General features: G+C 35.2%; 1 protein-coding gene across 2 annotated transcripts in view; it reads left to right on the forward strand.

Annotated features, from left to right (window-relative positions):
• Positions 1 to 3,596: 3,596 nt before the first annotated feature.
• LOC149792216 (DNA topoisomerase 2-binding protein 1-like) overlaps positions 3,597 to 19,685 on the forward strand; it is a 167,301-nt gene continuing 151,212 nt past the window's right edge. Inside the window, exons 1-4 of one of the 2 annotated variants that reach the window (XM_089970739.1) lie at positions 3,597 to 3,879; positions 10,340 to 10,442; positions 12,491 to 12,633; positions 16,639 to 16,684. In XM_089970739.1, coding sequence (XP_089826865.1) covers positions 10,368 to 10,442; positions 12,491 to 12,633; positions 16,639 to 16,684 — 264 coding nt within the window. In that variant the 5' untranslated portion in view covers positions 3,597 to 3,879; positions 10,340 to 10,367. The remainder of the gene's footprint in view (positions 3,880 to 10,339; positions 10,443 to 12,490; positions 12,634 to 16,638; positions 16,685 to 19,685) is intronic. The other variant, XM_089970741.1, reaches the window with a different exon arrangement.

A 19,685-nucleotide genomic window follows, 5' to 3' on the forward strand; every position in this document is an offset into this window, starting at 1 on the left:
ATAAACGTTTTCAAGTGTTGTGTTGTGAATTGATTTGTAAAATTTGTAACAGAATAGACCACACAGAAAACGTAAGTGTCTCTTGGTTTTGATTTTTATAATCATAATAATAACCTACACACACGCGCGCGCGCACACACACACACGCGCGTACATCATGCGGTAAAAAAGGGATTTTGAGTTTTTATTTTCTTTTGGCAACATGAGTACTATTTCTTTTCAAGAGAAGTGGGTGGCCCTGAAAACGACCGTTGGGTGTTTGTTTTTTAAAAACACAAACTCAGGAACGGGACGTAATCAGCTTTAACTGCCTTAAGTCTTTACCTACTTCTGGACTTGCTCCTGTCGGTGATGATTCGGTAGAAATCACTAAGGTTGGTATCTCAGGTGTAGTAGCAGGGTTGGGCTGTTTGGCTTGGAAAGGTCTTTTTCTCTTGGGTCGTAATAAAGAAGTCGGATACATTTCTTGCAGACTCCTTAACTCTGCCAAAATGTCTTAGTGTACCGTTACCGTATGACTTTCACTGTCCTCCTTCTCTCCTAGACATTGTTTCTTCTCTGCTGATGATTCTTCTTCCCTCTTCTTCTTTGTGCTGTTTCCATTTGAAGACAAAAAGCTTGTTCTGCTTCCTTCTGCTGCTGTAAAAATTTCTCCAGTTCTGGTACCGGGACAAATTCTTGCGAAGAAGAGAGAAAATCCACTAAATCCCAATTAAAATCGGTCTCGTCTGGAAGTAGGACTGTGTTGACTTTGATAGCCGCTGATATGTCATCGCTTCTCGTCTCCACAACCGTTGCACCCCAATTCATCGTCTTCTTAGTTTCCGTCATGTTTGTAAACTTTGTCGCATTGATTCACTGCGCACAGACGTTAGCGCATCTATATAAGGAATGTGACGTCACAGTCAGCTCTCTTCGGATTGGAAGACAGACTCCGTACTCTGGCTGAATTTTGCAACATGTATTGGGATTGGTGAAAAAACTCAATCCGTTTCGATCCGCTCTTCCACAATAAATAACAGTGGATCACTTTCATTCCCTTCACCTGTCCCCGTCATAAGCTGTGGACTAACCTTGAATCATCTACCCTCGTATCGTCGATGCTGTTCCGTACGGTCCTACCCATACATGTCAGATATTTCAGATCATCATGGTCAATCATCTGGATCACCAATACGGGCGCTTGGAAAAGAAGAATATATCTGGAGAGAAAAGGCCGTCTGAAGAGAATACTCATCTACGGTCCAGAAGTCAGAAGACGTTTGAGGAAGAGAAGAAGACCTATGTGATGGCCTCTATGTTAACGGAATGATGTTAACAAAAAAATCCAAAGGCCCTTTTCAGGGCCACTCATATGCCTCGAAAAGATATTTATTCTCTTTGTCATATATGTGTTTGATGCGCATCAATCTATGTCTGTATGTTGTATGTCTATGTCCCGCCAGTCTCACCACACCAAGCGTTCTAGGTTCTTTTTCCAGCTGTTTGGTTCGATTGAGGTCAGTCCCTTGCTACATTGTTACCAGTCTCCAGTACCGTGACGTAACCCCATATTTGTTCCATTCCTATTGTCCCTTCGTACAACTCCACTTTCCCTTGTCCGTATACAACCGCAATATTCCCCATATTCAATTCCTATTGTCCGTATATCGCCCCAGGGTGTTTTTGACTGGGATTTCCATTGTCCGTATAAATCTTGTCCGTATATCCCTCCACGACATTTTTGACTTGGGTTTCCATTGTCCGTATATCTCCCCCTATTACTACTTATCTCCGTGAAAACAGTGTTAACAAACCCTTATATAGACTTAAATATAATTTCTTTAACTATAAATTTATAGTAGGAATCACCATAATGTGCCAATACAAACTCATAGGCAGCTTGGAATCATTGTATTGGCACGTAAAAACATCTGATCGTTAACTGCACCACCAAGTGCAAAAACACTCTGGGATTGTTTCTACAAGGACAAAGTGGAATCAACCGACAAATCCACCCTTGTTACATTCACCTACGAATATGTTACACCAACATTAACTAAGCCGAGAAACAAAAATATCTCGATGTTATTCAAGAAGAAATCACTTATTCGGGTAACAATTTTTAGTCGACGACAAGAAAGATCGTTTCAAACAGCATTTATGGTGTAATCGAAATATAGGCAAATGAAAGGAATCTTCGGCCACTAGCACAGACAATCGTCGTAAATTAAAATGTTTTCCAAAACATACATTTTATACGATTGTTTAACAGTGTGCCAGTAATGAAGGGTAATTGGTTAGAAGTACGCGTGCATATTTCACCTGATCAAGGTCAGCCTCCAGAGCAATATCTACTACGCAATTATATTGATACTAGAAGGACTATGATGGACCCTCAACGTTACCGACGAGAAGAAAAAAATAACCGGCAACAGCTGCAAGATGAAATCACCAAGATAACCGCGTTGACTGTGAAATACAAACGCGCGTGTTTGATTGTAGGAGATATTTGTGAGCTTGCCGTGGTAACAACTGTCCCTCTTCGTGTGTTATGAATGGCAACCAGAGCAATTATTATAGAAACACCGATCGGCATTATTGTTAGGGCCATAGCGATAGTAACCGGTGTACTAGCAAATTAATTCGATCTAATTACGTTCTCGAATACTGCCTACTCAGAACTTCTTGCAACGGCACGAAGTGATCTCAACACGAGTAGCAATCGGTGGCTATGCGAGATTAAATAATTAGCATGGCCGAGTTCAAGATTGTGAAACAGAAAATCACCGACAGAAAAAAGGAAATACCAAAAACAATTTGTCACATAACTTTGGTGGATTAACAATCCATGAGTTGTACATAATATATGGCTTTTATCCTAAACTGCGCAAAAGTCATCGGGGATAAAATACCATGACCTATATTATTCAAACCATAACATTAAGCATGGGCGTCGCACTCCCCCCGGAGAGTTTCTCCTCTAAACATCTTTTGGCCTTCATCCATAAAATTTAATAGCTGAACACTACATGTTTGCCCCCCCCCCCCGCCAAAATAATTCAGCTGGTGCTCCTGAAACTAAGGTGCTGTAGATCTTTCATTTTTGTCACAAATAGGATGTTACATATATTAAATATATCTACATGCATAAGTGAAATACGCCACGACAAGTTTATTAATGAAGAAGTCTTGCAACAATCAGTGATTGATCACAACATGATAGTTCACACTAGAGTAACTCTGAATACCATTCAGTCAAATATGTCTGATTTTCCGACAAATCTTCAAAAATGACATTTTAAGCGCACTTAAGAAAAGTAAGTGATGTACAATCATTTCCTGAAAATTGACAAAAATTTATTGTTCTTAAGAGTAGCACATGCAGAACAATTTTATTCATCATTAATTAAGGAATAGTAATATTTTTGGGGTGGGTGATTGGGTATTATAAGAATGAGAGAGAGAGTGTGTGTTTGTGTGTGTTTCCATATATTTTTAGTTAATATTAGTATTCCGGTTTAGATCATGATATTTGTTTGTGTTTGTTGATTGGTACAAGCCAACGAATATTTCCTACTTTATTTTTGACAGTTGTTGTTTTATTAAGAATCAAAACATAATTTTACATTCTAAATTTTGTTAGATACAAATAATTTGTAGCAAAGACTTTTCGTTAGCCAGTTTTGTATTATTGATTTGTTTACTTCTGCGCGAGACTTCACCAACCGCGCGTATTCAACAATGGGACTTTCCGGATCAAAATAGAAGTTGTACAGCATCATGTCATCTGGCAGAAGAGAAAAACGATTATTGTAGCCGATTAATAGGACACATAATTAAGGTTGACATTTATTTAGATATATTCAGTTATCAATTCTGGATACATTGATCTTTCAGGTGAGATGTGTAACTAACGTTGGTGTTGTTTTATCATAAGAAAGTTAATAGTTTTGGAGTTTCATTGGCCACTATACCCCACCCCTACCCAACCCCTACCCCACTCGTCTCCAACCTCTTCTGCTGTGTACTGTGCTGTCATAAGTTACATTATATGCGGATCGAGAGAAAGAACTTAGAGGAAGGACAAAAAAGAAACGGCTCAAAATCAAACAGTAGTTTCGACAGATACACTTGTTTTTATAAATGCATTGCGAATGAGTTACTGGTATTGGCGTACACAAAAATTGATTATGTGAGCTGATTTTGCAGGGCTTCAATAATACAACAGTATTATTTTCTTCTTTAACGTGGGTATTGCAATCCATTTACTATTAAGAATCTGTTACAATTATTCAGGGGTGCCTGCTTTGGGAAGAGCAAGTGCTGTTGGCATTGTCGTAATTTGCAGTAATTGTTTTGTCAGTATTAATAAATGATAGAGAATTTATGAGAAAGGAAAACTTGTTATAAATCCAAGAAAAATGTTCCAAGACAAGTTACCTAACTACAGTCTAAATATACCTCCATGTTTGTTTGTACCCCTACCGATTTCAGCAGTGGAGATCTTGAATGTGATAAAAAGTGCACAGAACTTAAATCAATTCATTCATTGATTTTTAATTTCCAACCTGAATGTGACCGTGTGGCCCTAACACTGGCATTCTCTTAACACACTTTCCATGCTAACACGGCGAGTTGATTTTCTCAGACAATATTGTGACACAGTTTATCCTATTCGGTAACTTCCGGATAATTTCGGAAATTACCATAATGTTGAGAGTTTAGTTATATCCCTTTTGCACACATGTATATAGAAATTATACTGCTTGTTAAATCCACATGAAAGGCAAATTTGTTGTTGTCCTTCTTTTCCATCACTTGGTAAAACATTGTATTTATACTGGAAGCAGATGACATAGTATTTTCTTTCTATGTACATACATTTGTTGTCGTGCATACATCCCTTAGCTGAAAATGGACTTGTCCAGGAACTGGAATGGACTGGCGAACAGGGTTGTCTTCTACAATGAAAACTTTCGTTTGGAATGAAAAGTACAGACGATAAGGTTGTAGGGTCCCACCTGGCATGATCAGGTTTGAAATTATAAATCATAAATGAACTGAGTAAGTTCTGTGCAAACAAATGGGGTGGTATATCCAGACTATAGTTACGGAGTGAAATCAGCATCTGCATTCCTGCAAGAAAGAAAAGGCAGCTTTAACATTACCTAAAAAATGCAACATAATGCAAATAACAAGGAATAAAGGCCATAAAACCAGTATGTTATATTCATTGGATGGTGCTGTTTTAAAAAAACTTTAAATAAAATATTGATGGGTCACAGTTACTTGTGATCAGAAACAGAATCTTCAGATTCAAGAATTGTGCATTGAAAGCAAATCATGCTTTAGCCTAAAAAGTGACGACTGAAAGGATGTGGAGGCATACCCTCCCATCTGCTGGGGGATTTCATCACACCAGTCCCTGACCAGTTTCCTTACTTTTGTAACTCATCAGAGGAAATTGATCTGGTTGATGCATACTAATCACTTGTCAGTGAGAGGTTTGTGAGTGGTGCAGCTGTTATTGGTACATGCTAGGTCATGTGACAAGATAAAGTTGTTACTTGAACAATTGTATCAACCAGATCAACTGGACAGGGACGGGGAATGACTGCATACCTACAGCAGATGGGAGGGCATGCCTCCACATCCTTTCAGTCAACACTTTAAAATAATTAATATTTAATTGGAAGTGAAGGTGACTCTTCCAATCTGATACAAAGATCACTAATATTAATTGGAAAGGTAGAGATTTTTATTGGATTTACCAATTACATACTCTACAACTAGTAGGGATCAACATCTCTATTTAAATTGTGTCCAGGCATTTAGCCTATTTAGAATTAGCTTGCAAGGGTTTATTTAGACCTATGCTTGTACATTTTGGGACCCCTATTTGGAATTAGCTTGCAGGGGTTTATTTAGATCTATGCTTGTACAGTTTGGGACCCCTATTTGGAATTAGCTTGCAGGGGTTTATTTAGACCTATGCTTGTATAGTTTGGGACCGCTATTTAGAATTAGCTTGCAAGGATTTATTTAGACCTATGCTTGTACAGTTTGGGATCCGTATTTAGAATTAGCTTGCAAGGGTTTATTTAGACCTATGCTTGTACAGTTTGTTCATAGATTTAGAACATGAAATTGAAAAAAATTCAGAAGTGAGCAGCTAGGTTTGTTGCATCGTTTTATGATAGTACCACAGGATGTATGACCTATTATTGAATAAGTTCTTTTGGAATCCATGAAACAAATGTAGACTGGAAAATAAATTAATACTTTTCCATTATATCCCCTAGGGGTGCAAGAGTGAGAGTCAAAAATCTTATTGGTGTCAAAAGTGGGGGTCAGACTGAGTTAAAAAAAACCAAAAAAACTTTAGTATGAAAACTGGGCATCAAATTAAACATTTGGGGTCTCTGAAATGCAAATGAGAGCAAAATGAAACTGCTTTTCTACAAAAATCTAACAAATACAGCAACAATATCCTGCTAGAACATACAAAAATCTAACAAATACAGCAACAATACCCTGCTAGAACATAATCAAACTTAAATGCAGTAGAAATCAACATGCTTATACTTGTATGTTACAGAGAGAGGGAGAGAGAGAAATGTGGAATCGATCTATTGTTTTACCCATATTTATTGCAGATGACTTATTTTCTCGCTCTCACATTTTACTGATATTGATTGCAGATAACAGGTATTAGTTTTACTCTACCTCTTTCTCTCTCTCCACACAAACACACATAAAGTATGGAATTCAAATCACTACCATGCAGGTTATCGTAATCAGTTGCACTTGTCACTAGAAATGTTATTGTCCATGCTTCACTAACAGTATTTCATGATTGCAATCTCTCTGTATTTAGTGACATCATCTTTCAGACTAGCCCCAAAAATGTATCTGCCGTGAAAGTTTATCAGAATTCCGAGAAAAAATTTTCACAAGTGTTAGTTTCAGATATAATGCCTACATGATTATTAATATTTGCTTTTTAATAGTAAATATCCAGATATATAGGTCATATACACCAAGCAAGTCTGTGTGTTCCTCTTGTGTGATTTTGATTTTGAACATAGAATGTTTAAACATTCAATCATATTGCTACGATGTCTGCAGTGTTGCAGTTTATAGTGATATCTAGCACTGGAGCATCATGCCGCAGACATGTAGCATGTTGTCCCACCCAGTCACATTATCCTCACACCAGGCCAACCTGTCCTAACACTAACCACAACTGGCCCTGCTCAGTACACATACAGATTCATATTCTGATTACATTGTTGACTTAGGATTAGTCCTACAGTGTAAGACCTTAACCCTGATATTTATGTTTTCGGCACTGATTGAGGTCTTACTGCCTGAATAGCAGCACTGTGTAGTGCATTTTGATGTCGACTAACATCGTAACAAAAGCAGAATTTTCAGGAATATCTCACACACTTGGCAGCCCATAACAACTCTTTGCTGCAAATTAAAGTCATAATGTTTTAGTCAGACTTTACTTACTCTGATTTCTTTTTTCTAATAAATTAAAATACTCAAAGAAGCAAATGGACCTGTTTTCAAGTTTTGTTGGCCTACATTTAAGTTGTCTGGAATGTGATGGAAGCGGGGAATGCCGAAATCGGGTTAAGTTGAAGCATGTGTGTGATTTGGATTTTTAATGTTGCTATAAACTATTTCAATCATTTCACTACAATGTCTGTAGTGTGGCATTTATAGTGATGTCTAGCACCAGGGCATCATGCTGCAGATACATAATGCACCACCTATTCACATTATCCTGACACCAGGCCGACCAGTCCTAACACTAACCTCTTAATGCTGAGCACCAAGCGAGACAGCTGTTAGTACCAGTTTTTTAAATCTCTGTTATGACTTGGTTGGAATTTGAACCTGCGACCTCCCACATCCGAGGCAGACACTCTAACCACTTAGGCCACCAGAGCAGAAGAGTCTGTCAGTACAACTGACTTAATTTGGATTTAAATTGATCCACTGGTGAGCCTTCCAATATACACCAAGCCAGAATTGTTCACACAAAGAATGAATTCAGTGAATAAGTGTTGTAAGAGGTTGTTTCACAGATTTTGTAAGAAGTAGATTGTATGTCGAGTTCTTTCCTGGTTATCGTCATCGTGAATGAGAAACCTTGAACACTATAACAGTTGCTAAGTGGAATCAATCTGGAGAAAGAAGGCTTTGATGTATGAAGTGAGGGTTGATTAGCAGCACTCTGGTTATTTGTCAGTCTGGCTTTGTGACATTTGGAGATCCCTGGATTATTTCTGTCCATATTGTCTAGTGCCAAATTCACTGATAAATGGTTTGTACCTTCATTTTCTTGTAATAATTGTTATATTAAAGCTCAAGCCATACCTTTGTTTATGGTAGTTTGACTAATACTGCCAATGGTTCCATATTTGTTTCTTTGGTGGCATTTATCTGGATCTATACCATATTAGCTGAATCTGACTGCACAGTTCAGTCCCTAGACTGGTCACTTACTGACCACACAGTTCAGTCCCTAGACTGGTCACTTACTGACCACACAGTTCAGTCCCTAGACTGGTCAATTACTGACCACACAGTTCAGTCCCTTGACCAATTACTGACCACACAGTTGGTCACTTACTGACTCGCAGTTCAGTTTTTAGACTGGTCACTTACTAACTGCACAGTTCAGTCCCTTAACTGGTCACTTACTGACTGCACAGTTCAATTCCAAGTGGTCACTGAGCCAGATCAGTCACATGCAGAGATGGTGATTTGATTAACCGAATGTCGCAAGTGAAAAGAGAAGTTGGAGTGTATTAAATTAGATCTCGGGGTTCACTACAGACACATACCCTTGGGTTTGGATGCTTGGAACTTAAATGTGACCCATTTCTGATGCATGGAAGTTCAAACTTGTGTGTTTCTGTGGCATTGATTTGGGCCAAACTATCAGTCTTGGTTACTCTTGAGTAGTATCTGGTTGATTGTTTTGTGATTATCTTTGACGTTTATGACAGAGGAAATCAGCTATGACTTGATTGCACTTCAAGTTGTAATCATTTAGAAAAGCAGAAAATATGATGGCTCACAAAGCCAGTCGTCAAAGTAAGTGGATGAACTTTAGTTGTGTTTTATTGGCAGCTAGTTTGCTTTGTTGGGCAAAAATATTGAAAAATTTAGGTGTTCAAATTAAATTCATACATAATTTTAGATTAACACACTTGTACAGAATCAGTAGTGGCTGTCTGTCTGTCTGTCTCACTGTCTCACTGTAGTTGTCTTAAAAAATACTGTAAAGATGTTTCTCTTTATTCGACATGAGACAAGAAATCTCAAACATCAGCTTCCTCTGCAAATAACGAATAATCCTAGCTACGAGATCGTGAACAAAAACAAATGACTCTTGAGATATCAGTTTTGACTCTTGACTTTATGAGAACCCTGGCTTGTGCTATGTTGTTATTAATGTAAAATGTGATATATACTTGTAATTAATCATTGGTTTCTAACCTTTCTTGGCCATGTCTGTAAAAAATAGTTTTTCTGAGCCAAATGACCCCATTTCACATTGTGATATGTTTTGATAACCTAAGAAAAAGATCCTAGCAGCCTTCCAGGGGGCTGGGAACTGATGCTCTTCCCTAACGGTAAGACTGATTTGCTTTCCAATTTGACAGTTGACACCTTTGACTTGTATTGACATTGTGAGTACAAATGAAATAAGAATACTTGGCCATCAATTCATATAATAATCCTTTATCTAAACAATGCCCTTCTCAAGAAGCAGAGGTTTTGTTTGCATCTATAGAATGAGAGGTTACTGTAGACACACTCCATTGACCCCTTAAGGCAATTATAATAATAATAATAATAATAATGACTTTATTTAAAGAGGGTACCACATTTAGCTAAGGACTAATCTACCTTGAGGCCCTCATACAAAGGAATTTATTTATTTTAGCTGCATCTCTGAAGCCACTGGATATATTGGGTTTGGAAGAAGGAAATATAGTGGGCATTTCTAATCTCAACTGGAATACTATTCCAGGGCAAAGTTCCAGAGTATTGGAAACTTTTTAAATATAATTCCTTATTTGGTTTGGGAATTTTATACTGTTTGGTAGACATGGATTGCAGGTGGAGAGTATTGCCAGGTAGCCTACACTGGAATAGTGATTGGAAATATTCAGGAGCACTATTATTGGATATCCTGTACAATAATTTGGCTTTTCTCAAACAGATTGATTTAGTTACTAATGTTTATGTCAGAAAAATGACAGCAACATAAAAAAAAAATTGTTGCCATCAAGTTTTGAATTAATCAGCTTATTTTATATTCTTAATTCAGGATGTGCTGATCAAGATAATGATGAAAAATGGAGGACAGTTTCAAAGTCCACGTCGTCAGGTTGAATTCAGATGAAAACCAGCAGATTCTCGATACTTTTGAGGCAAGTACAGCTTGGTTGTCTCATTTATGATTGGCTAGACGTTGGTGTCGCTTTTCATGCTAAGGGCCAATGTTACAGTGATTGCAGGTCTTAGTGTCACTTTACATGCTAAAGGCCTGTGTTACAGTGATTGCAGGTTTTAGTGTCACTTTACATGCTAAAGGCCTGTGTTACAGTGATTGCAGGTCTTAGTGTCACTTTACATGCTAAAGGCCTGTGTTACAGTGTTTTCATGTCTTAGTGTCATTTTTCATGCTAAAGGCCTGTGTTACAGTGTTTTCTTGTCTTAGTGTCATTTTTCATGCTAAAGGCCTGTGTTACAGTGTTTTCTTGTCTTAGTGTCATTTTTCATGCTAAAGGCCTGTGTTACAGTGTTTTCTTGTCTTAGTGTCATTTTTCATGCTAAAGGCCTGTGTTACAGTGTTTTCTTGTCTAGTGTCATTTTTCATGCTAAAGGCCTGTGTTACAGTGTTTTCATGTCTTAGTGTCACTTTACATGCTAAAGGCCTGTGTTACAGTGTTTTCATGTCTTAGTGTCACTTTACATGCTAAAGGCCTGTGTTACAGTGATTGCAGGTCTTAGTGTCACTTTACATGCTAAAGGCCTGTGTTACAGTGATTGCAGGTCTTAGTGTCACTTTACATGATAAAGGCCTGTGTTACAGTGTTTTTATGTCTTAGTGTCATTTTACATGCTAAAGGCCTGTGTTACAGTGTTTGCAGGCCATGTATCTTCTGCATTCCTTGTTGAATTGAACTGAATGTATTGATACAGTATTTCTAGAGAGGGCAAGGGATTTACAAAAGTCAGCTTGACCGTGGCAAGCTGACTGAAAAATTGAACTTGCCTCTGGAAACTTTGAGCTTGCCCCAAACATCATATCCCAGCATGAATAAAATAAGATAAAATATGGTGTATTTTATAGAAATTGTGTTATACTTATTTAAATTTATGTTAGCACCTTACAGTCATATACTGATAGGTAAAGTTATAAAAAAAATACGTATGTAAGTAATACACATTGATATTTTTGATTAGAATTAGTTAAAATGCAGGTATAGTTGGAAGAGCAAAAGAAGACATATATGTGTGTGTAGATAGAAAAAAGGATAGGTAGAAAAAGATTTTTAGAAACAAAAACATTTAAGAGAGAGAATTAAAAAGAAGACTAGTGATTTTTTTATACACACAACTCAAGGATTTTCAAACAAATTTTTTATCCATTTACTCTACAATTATTGTGTAGTCACCTTCAGATCAGTGACCAAAATGTTTGAGAATCCAACTTTTGAGAATGGTTTGAGAACATTTATATTTGTCATTTTAACTGTTTGCCAGGCAGTATGTATCGAGTCTCATTATATAAACAGCAGATCATAATTGCCGCCTTACATTTTCCTTGTCGCTCTTTGAACAAAATCCTCCTGTTAGTTAATCATTAGAGACGAGTGCCCTTTATTTTCAAACACATGTCAGAAAATTGCGTGAGTTGTATTATAGCAGTGAACACCTAGTCATCATAAAAATCTGTAACATACGTCAAAACAATCTTTGAAATGCTGATTGCAATCTGAAAAACTGCCTGAGACTAACTTTTAACAGGAAAGTTAGTGAATCCCTGATATGTACAAATAGTAGACGTTAATTTAAAATTCAATATTAATATTTTTTTGACAGTATGATATTTAAACATGTTTGAGTGCAGTGAGCTCCATAGTAATACTCCATTTAAAGGACACCTGTCTATTGAAGCCACATTGTATAATTCACAGTATCCTTTAACTACTTCACCTTACATATGTCACTCTCTCAAAAGTACCATGGTGATCGTGTCAAGATTTGATATAGCTGTTGCCCCCTTTCAGGATTATACCATGTTGATCGTGTCAAGATTTGATATAGCTATTGCCCCCTTTTAAGGATTATACCATGTTGATCGTGTCAAGATTTGATATAGCTATTGCCCCTTTTTCAGGATTACCGGTATACCATGTTGATCGTGTCATGATTTGTTCACTCGACACATTTTTGTTGTGTTCATTTTCAGTGTCTCAAAGCGGAAAAATTTAACCCAGTCTGGTTTACAGAGAAGCAATGTTTAGAGATAAAGCAGAAAGAAAAAAACAGCATCTTTATTTTTGAGGATTTTTTTGGAGATGCATTTGTACACCTCAGCAACCTGAAATTCAGGTAACAGAAATTTTTAAAACCGTAAGTTTTAAGAAAGAAAGCCATTATTGTTTTGATATTATTGTATTGACAGGTGGTTTGTATTATTTATCAACTCTGAAATCTGCTTCGGTATGAATTCGAATTAATTAACCTTCTCTTGAAAGGCAAGATATCGTATTCAGATCAAGAGACAAATTTCTCATTCAAAAATTAAAATTCTGTTGAGAACATGGAATTAATGTTTTGATTGTGTTACTTGTTTTATCAGATAGCACGTCATAAGTATTGCTTTCAAGTCATAAGTATAGCTTTCAAGTCATAAGTCACTTTAAAGTCAGAAGTATATCTTTCAGTTCATAAGTATTGCTTTCAAGTCATAAATATTACTCTCTATCTGGTTACTCTCAAGTCGTAAGTGTTACTTTAAAGTTGTAGTGTTACTTTAAAGTTGTAGTGCTACTTTCAAGTTGTAGTGTTACTTTAAAAGTTATAATGTCACTTTCAAGTTATAGTGTTACTTTCAAGTTGTAGTGTTACTTCAAGTTATAGTGTCACTTTCAGGTTATAGTGTTACTTTCAGGTTGTAGTGGTACTTTAAAGTTATAATGTCACTTTCAAGTTGTAGTGTTACTTTAAAGTTGTAGTGTTACTTTCAAGTTGTAGTGTTACTTTAATGTTGTAGTGTTACTTTAAAGTTGTAGTGTTACTTTAAAGTTATAATGTCACTTTCAAGTTATAGTGTTACTAAAAGTTAGTGTCACTTTCAAGTTGTAGTGTTAATTTAATGTTGTAGTGTTACTTTAAAGTTGTAGTGTTACTTTCAAGTTATAGTGTTACTTTCAAGTTATAATGTAACTTTCAAGTTGTAGTGTTACTTTCAAGTTATAGTGTTACTTTCAAGTTATAATGTAACTTTCAAGTTATAGTGTCACTTTCAAGTTGTAGTGTTACTTTCAAGTTGTAGTGTTACTTTAAAGTTGTGGTGTTACTTTAAAGTTGTAGTGTTACTTTAAAGTTATAATGTCACTTTCAAGTTGTAGTGTTACTAAAAGTTGTAGTGTTACTTTAAAGTTATAGTGTTACTTTAAAGTTGTAGTATTACTTTAAAGTTGTAGTGTTACTTCAAGTTATAGTGTCACTTTCAAGTTATAGTGTTACTTTCAAGTTTTAGTGTTACTTTCAAGTTGTAGTGTTACTTTAAAGTTATAATGTCACTTTCAAGTTGTAGTGTTACTTTAAAGTTGTAGTGTTACTAAAAGTTATAGTGTCACTTTCAAGTTATAGTGTTACTTTCAAGTTATAGTGTCACTTTCAAGTTGTAGTGTTACTTTCAAGTTGTAGTGTTACTTTAAAGTTGTAGTGTTACTTTAATGTTGTAGTGTTACTTTAAAGTTGTAGTGTTACTTTAAAGTTATAATGTCACTTTCAAGTTGTAGTGTTACTTTCAAGTTGTAGTGTTACTTTCAAGTTGTAGTGTTACTTTAAAGTTGTAGTGTTACTTCAAGTTATAGTATCACTTTCAAGTTGTAGTGTTACTTTAAAGTTGTAGTGTTACTTTAAAGTTGTAGTGTTACTTCAAGTTATAGTGTCACTTTCAAGTTATAGTGTTACTTTCAAGTTGTAGTGTTACTTTAAAGTTGTAGTGTTACTTCAAGTTATAGTATCACTTTCAAGTTGTAGTGTTACTTTAAAGTTGTAGTGTTACTTTAAAGTTATAATGTCACTTTCAAGTTATAGTGTTACTTTAAAGTTGTAGTGTTACTTTCAAGTTGTAGTGTTACTTTCAAGTTATAGTGTTACTTTCAAGTTGTAGTGTTACTTTAAAGTTGTAGTGTTACTTCAAGTTATAGTGTCACTTTCAAGTTATAGTGTTACTTTCAAGTTGTTGTGTCACTTTCAAGTTATAGTGTTACTAAAAGTTAGTGTCACTTTCAAGTTGTAGTGTTACTTTAAAGTTGTAGTCTTACTTTCAAGTTATAATGTAACTTTCAAGTTATAGTGTCACTTTCAAGTTGTAGTGTTACTTTCAAGTTGTAGTGTTACTTTAAGTTATAATGTCACTTTCAAGTTGTAGTGTTACTTCAAGTTATAGTGTTACTTTCAAGTTGTAGTGTTACTTTCAAGTTGTAGTGTCACTTTCAAGTGTTTTAACATTTTGATATTTGTTCAGCCTTGACAGGAGCTTGACAATGATCACAATCAGTGTGCATATCCTTTTGTCCTAACACCTGGAATATGTTTGCATGTCCTTATGTCTTGACAGCCCTAATTCCTGACACCTGTACACACCTTGGGTTTGAGGTCAGAGCTTTTAATTTGTGAACACTCTAGATTAAGGTTGATGTTAAAGTGTTTTACTTGTGAACACTCTAGATTAAGGTTGATGATAAAATGTTTAATTTGTGAACACTTTAGATTAAAGTGTTTTGCTTGTGAACATTCTAGATTAAGGTTGATGTTAAATGTTTTACTTCTGAACACTCTAGATTAAGGTTGATGATAAAGTGTTTTACTTTGAACACTCTAGATTAAGGTTGATGATAAAATGTTTTACTTGTGAACACTCTAGATTAAGGTTGATGTTAAATGTTTTACTTCTGAACACTCTAGATTAAGGTTGATGTTAAATGTTTTACTTCTGAACACTCTAGATTAATGTTGATTTAAATGTTTTACTTGTGAATACTCTAGATTAAGGTTGATGTTAAGTGTTTTACTTGTGAACACTCTAGATTAAGGTTGATGTTAAAGTGTTTCACTTGTTAACACTAGATTAAGGTTGATGATAAAGTGTTTTGCTTGTGACCATTGTAGATTAAGGTTGATGTTAAATGTTTTACTTGTGAATAGTCTAGATTAGGGTTGATGATAAAGTGTTTTACTTGTGAACACTCTAGATTAAGAGTGATGATAAAGTGTTTTACTTCTGAACACTTTAGATTAAGGTTGATGTTAAGTGTTTTACTAAGTATATACTACCAAACTAAATGAAAGTAGTCTTAAAAAAATGAGATCTGATTGTTTTAATTTTTTGGTAAATGTTATAATAAAATAGTGTATGGTGAGATACAATTCTCTGTAAAATTATGCTTAAAAATGATGTAATAACAAACATGGCTTACAGTAAGACACGTTTTGTGAACTCTTTGTTACAAGTACTATACAGTGTGTATTTTTTTGAGTGAATTTGCCAATTTTATTCTCGTTATAAATGGATTTTAATGTTGACTGTTTATTTTAGTGAGTACTGATTTAGAAGGTTGAATGTTGAAGTAAATTTGGATGGGATCTCACTCTGAATCTGCTAAATAGACAAACTTTCTGCATAGCTAAAACATTCTGCCTTCGTAGTACACTTACAAATCCCAAGATGTGATTGATTTTAATTTTTTCATCTGCTTCAGTTCTGTTAATTACGTATTGGGATTTTAAAGGGACCAATAATTGATCCCAACCGCAGATTTCCAACTTCACCTATTTCGTCCTGAAAATTTTATTCCTAACATTGGTGCAACACCCACTTAAAAAAATGGATTTAAACCCATTCTCAGTTACTCAAGAAAACAAAATCACTGCATAGTCATTTCTCATTACATCATTCATTGAAAAATATATTAGAAATAATATAACACTGTTACCCAGAATTCACTAGTCATGACATTACAGATTTGAGTGGTCGAAAGTGCTTACTGTTACAGATCACTGCCATCTCGCCTCTGTCTGCATGGGTTAGAGTCTCTGGCTTAGCCAATGTGGGTATGTGAGAAAGCTTGCCAGTAGCTTCTCGTGGGTCTGTGGTTCTTTCCGGGGTTTTCCAATGTTCTTCCTCCACATTTATACTGGCCGCCATCTAGAGCCTATCATGTGCTGAAAAATGGTGTTAAACCCTATAACAACAACAAAAAATTTGAGACCATCTTTTGATACCATTATGGTCAGTTTTAACTCGCCTCTGTCTGGTGTAATGCTTTTGTGTCATGTACCTCTACTGCATTTAACAGGTTTGTTTTTTTTTCTTTACAGAATATTGGGACCACAATGTATTCTGACTTCCACAGCTTGCAAAAAAGTAAGCCTTGAGAAATATTCCTATTTATAATCATACATGTTACATAGAAGATTACTTGACAAGAATAATAAAGGCGTTTCATTGGAAATGTTCCTATTTATAATGATGTCTGTAGCATGAAAGATTACTGTATGACCCTGCTATAACATGATGCTTGGAGCCCATAGAACCCGACACTTTTATATAACAAAAATATGTTATAAACAGCCAAGTCAGTTTACTGAAGAAAATAATACATGTGCCAAAAATTGGGTGGGGTGGGTGGGCAATAAACTCTGGTACAGAACTATGTGCTTCATTGTAACAGTTACGATCTTGAATCAATACATATTAAATGAGAAATACACGTGGGGAAAAGAGAGTTTTCATTTATAATTTCAAAGAACTACACGTTACTGCATATACGTGTATATTGCTTATATAAATGTCTAATGTATAGCATGAATGGACACTGTGTACACAGCTGCTGATCTTGTCACATGCAGTGAATCCACAATACATGTAATTCCATTGAAAACATGCACACAGCTCTAAAATGTTCAGTAATTTTGTGACAGATCATTTTGTGAATTCAGTGGAAAAAAGCAGCAAAAAAATTACAAGATGCAAGCTGAAGCACATTTATGTTTCAGTACATCCCAAGGTCAATAAACTATGTCTATATAAATTTCATATTGCTCCAATTTTCTCTTCTGTGAATCATAATAGTTTATTGTTTTATTTGAAAACTTACTGATATTTAGCTGGTTCTGTTACCGTCACTTTTGCTGATATTATTCAGATGAAGAATTAAAACACCAAACTTTTATCCTGTCTTCTCTTTAATGGCAAATTTTATGTTTCTGTGTCATGTTATCCGTTGTAAATGCCCACTAATTAATGCTTTTACACTCCTTGATTGAATGACTACCACAAGAATAATTGTCAAAAAACAATGGGGTAATTTTTTTAAGTTAATGGACACCATTATTCACTGCTCAAATGATTGCATCTAACAACGCTGCCAAGTTACGTGGATGTGGCTTTCATTTTTTTGATGTTTTATAAATCATTCCCCAATGATTTGAACATGTTAATGATCTGCATTTGACACTGATGATTAGCAATGTATTTAAATTAATTGATTTTATAAATTCAGTTAAGAATGTTTTATCAACCACCATATTGTTTGGTGTTTGGTTGTGTATGCTGGTATTATTTGAGCAATGATTGTATACAGATTGTATTGAAGACAAACACAAAGAAGACTTAAAACGGCTTTATTGTTCATGGATTAGTAATATACCACTCCCTCAATAACTCGCATCCTGATAACTCACAAACCCACTTATAACATGGTGTCAGGTGTGGATCCCTTTTTTTAAACCACAAAATACCAAATAATTGATCACTATTTGTTGAACTTGAAAATTGTTATCTAACTTGTTAATGGAAACTTTGTTATATCTCTAGTTTTATCGTCGAAAATGTTTGATAGGACCTGGAAATTTTAATCGACATTGTAAAATATCAACTTTAAAATGAAGTAATAAATTTTTTTACATTTTATTTCCAAATGACGTTGATAGTACACCATAATTAACGATATTGAAGGAAATTTCAATCAGTGAAAATGTCACACCTAGTGGAGGCATTACCTTAATAAATAAATATCATTTAAATAATTTTTTAGCCAATTAAAATTTGTGTTCAAGTTCTATCGTTTATATCTTTTTAAGTGTAATGATCATAATTGCAATGTGTCCTCTTGTAATTATGCATAAAATATGTCAATTTAGCGTAACAGCTATGTCTGCATGCTTTTCTCTGAGAACATAATTAAGTGCTGGCTGTATTTTGATATCGGACTAGTGGAATCATTTGTATATTGTTGCACTAAATAAAATCAGGCCTCCTTTTCTGTTATCAAGTTAATTACATCCTTTGAATCAAATAAAGGAGGTGGAATAAAAAAAGTTAAAAGGCATTCGATTCCTGTATGCTGAAGAACCAGTGGCCCAAGTCTTATTTCAGGTAACTCGCTTCAGTTGATCAATTGAACACTGTTATAAATGTTATTGTGTACGTAATCGAATTAAACTGCCTTACATTAACCTACTCAGTGATAACTGTGATTAAAGATAGCAAGGCAACCAAGCAAAATGAGTACTTCGTAAAATAAAGAGCTTTGTTTCACAGACATGAGTTTCAGAGAATTCCTGAATTTGAACGTAGAGATATCCTCAAGGATGATAAGAAGTTTCACTTTTAATTGCAGTGTAATCACGGCATCAATATTTTACTAATTGAACAATTCAGAAATTGAGTTTCGATATAGACGATTGTCTCACGAAATATTGCATTTTTTAAAATTAAAAATGATTCTTGTTTGGTAGTGTATCAATAGTTAGTCTGGTTCCCTGCTTCAAAGACTCCTTGTCTCACAAAAAACTATTATACACCACTCTAGGAACCAGACTAATCAACAAAACATAAAACCATGTCATAATACATAAATGTTTTCGCATACCGTGTTGGTTGTTGAAACCAGTTCAGTTCATGTTGTTGATCTTTCAGATGTCAGACATTTTGAAAATAAATGTAATTTATACGGAATAACGAACAACTTCATCGGAAAAAACACTTGATTGACAATTATTCTTGACATGATTATAAAATGAGGATTCAGTTATTAAACAGCCCATTCCCTCCATCCCCCCTCAGTTCTCTGGATGTCTTGTAGGTTTTGGGGGAGGTCCTTTGATAACTCTTGCCCTCGCTCATAGTGCGGTCTATGTTTTTGGACCCCAATGTGTGCAAGTTATCGAGAGAGAGGTGCACTAAGGTTAACACTCATGAGCTGACATCTTTCTATAATAAACTAAGATCACAAGTTCTCCGCTTATTGGCTCAGATGCTTGTATATCTGATATTTATTTTGGCACAAAACTTAAGAAATTGTTGAAATTTTAAAAAATTCAGGAGCCATGTCAGAATCATTTTATAGTCGAATTTATACACA

Source organism: Sinohyriopsis cumingii, chromosome 9, assembly GCF_028554795.1.
Source record: "Sinohyriopsis cumingii isolate HCF-2022 chromosome 9, ASM2855479v2, whole genome shotgun sequence".
Classification (NCBI taxonomy): domain Eukaryota; kingdom Metazoa; phylum Mollusca; class Bivalvia; order Unionida; family Unionidae; genus Sinohyriopsis; species Sinohyriopsis cumingii.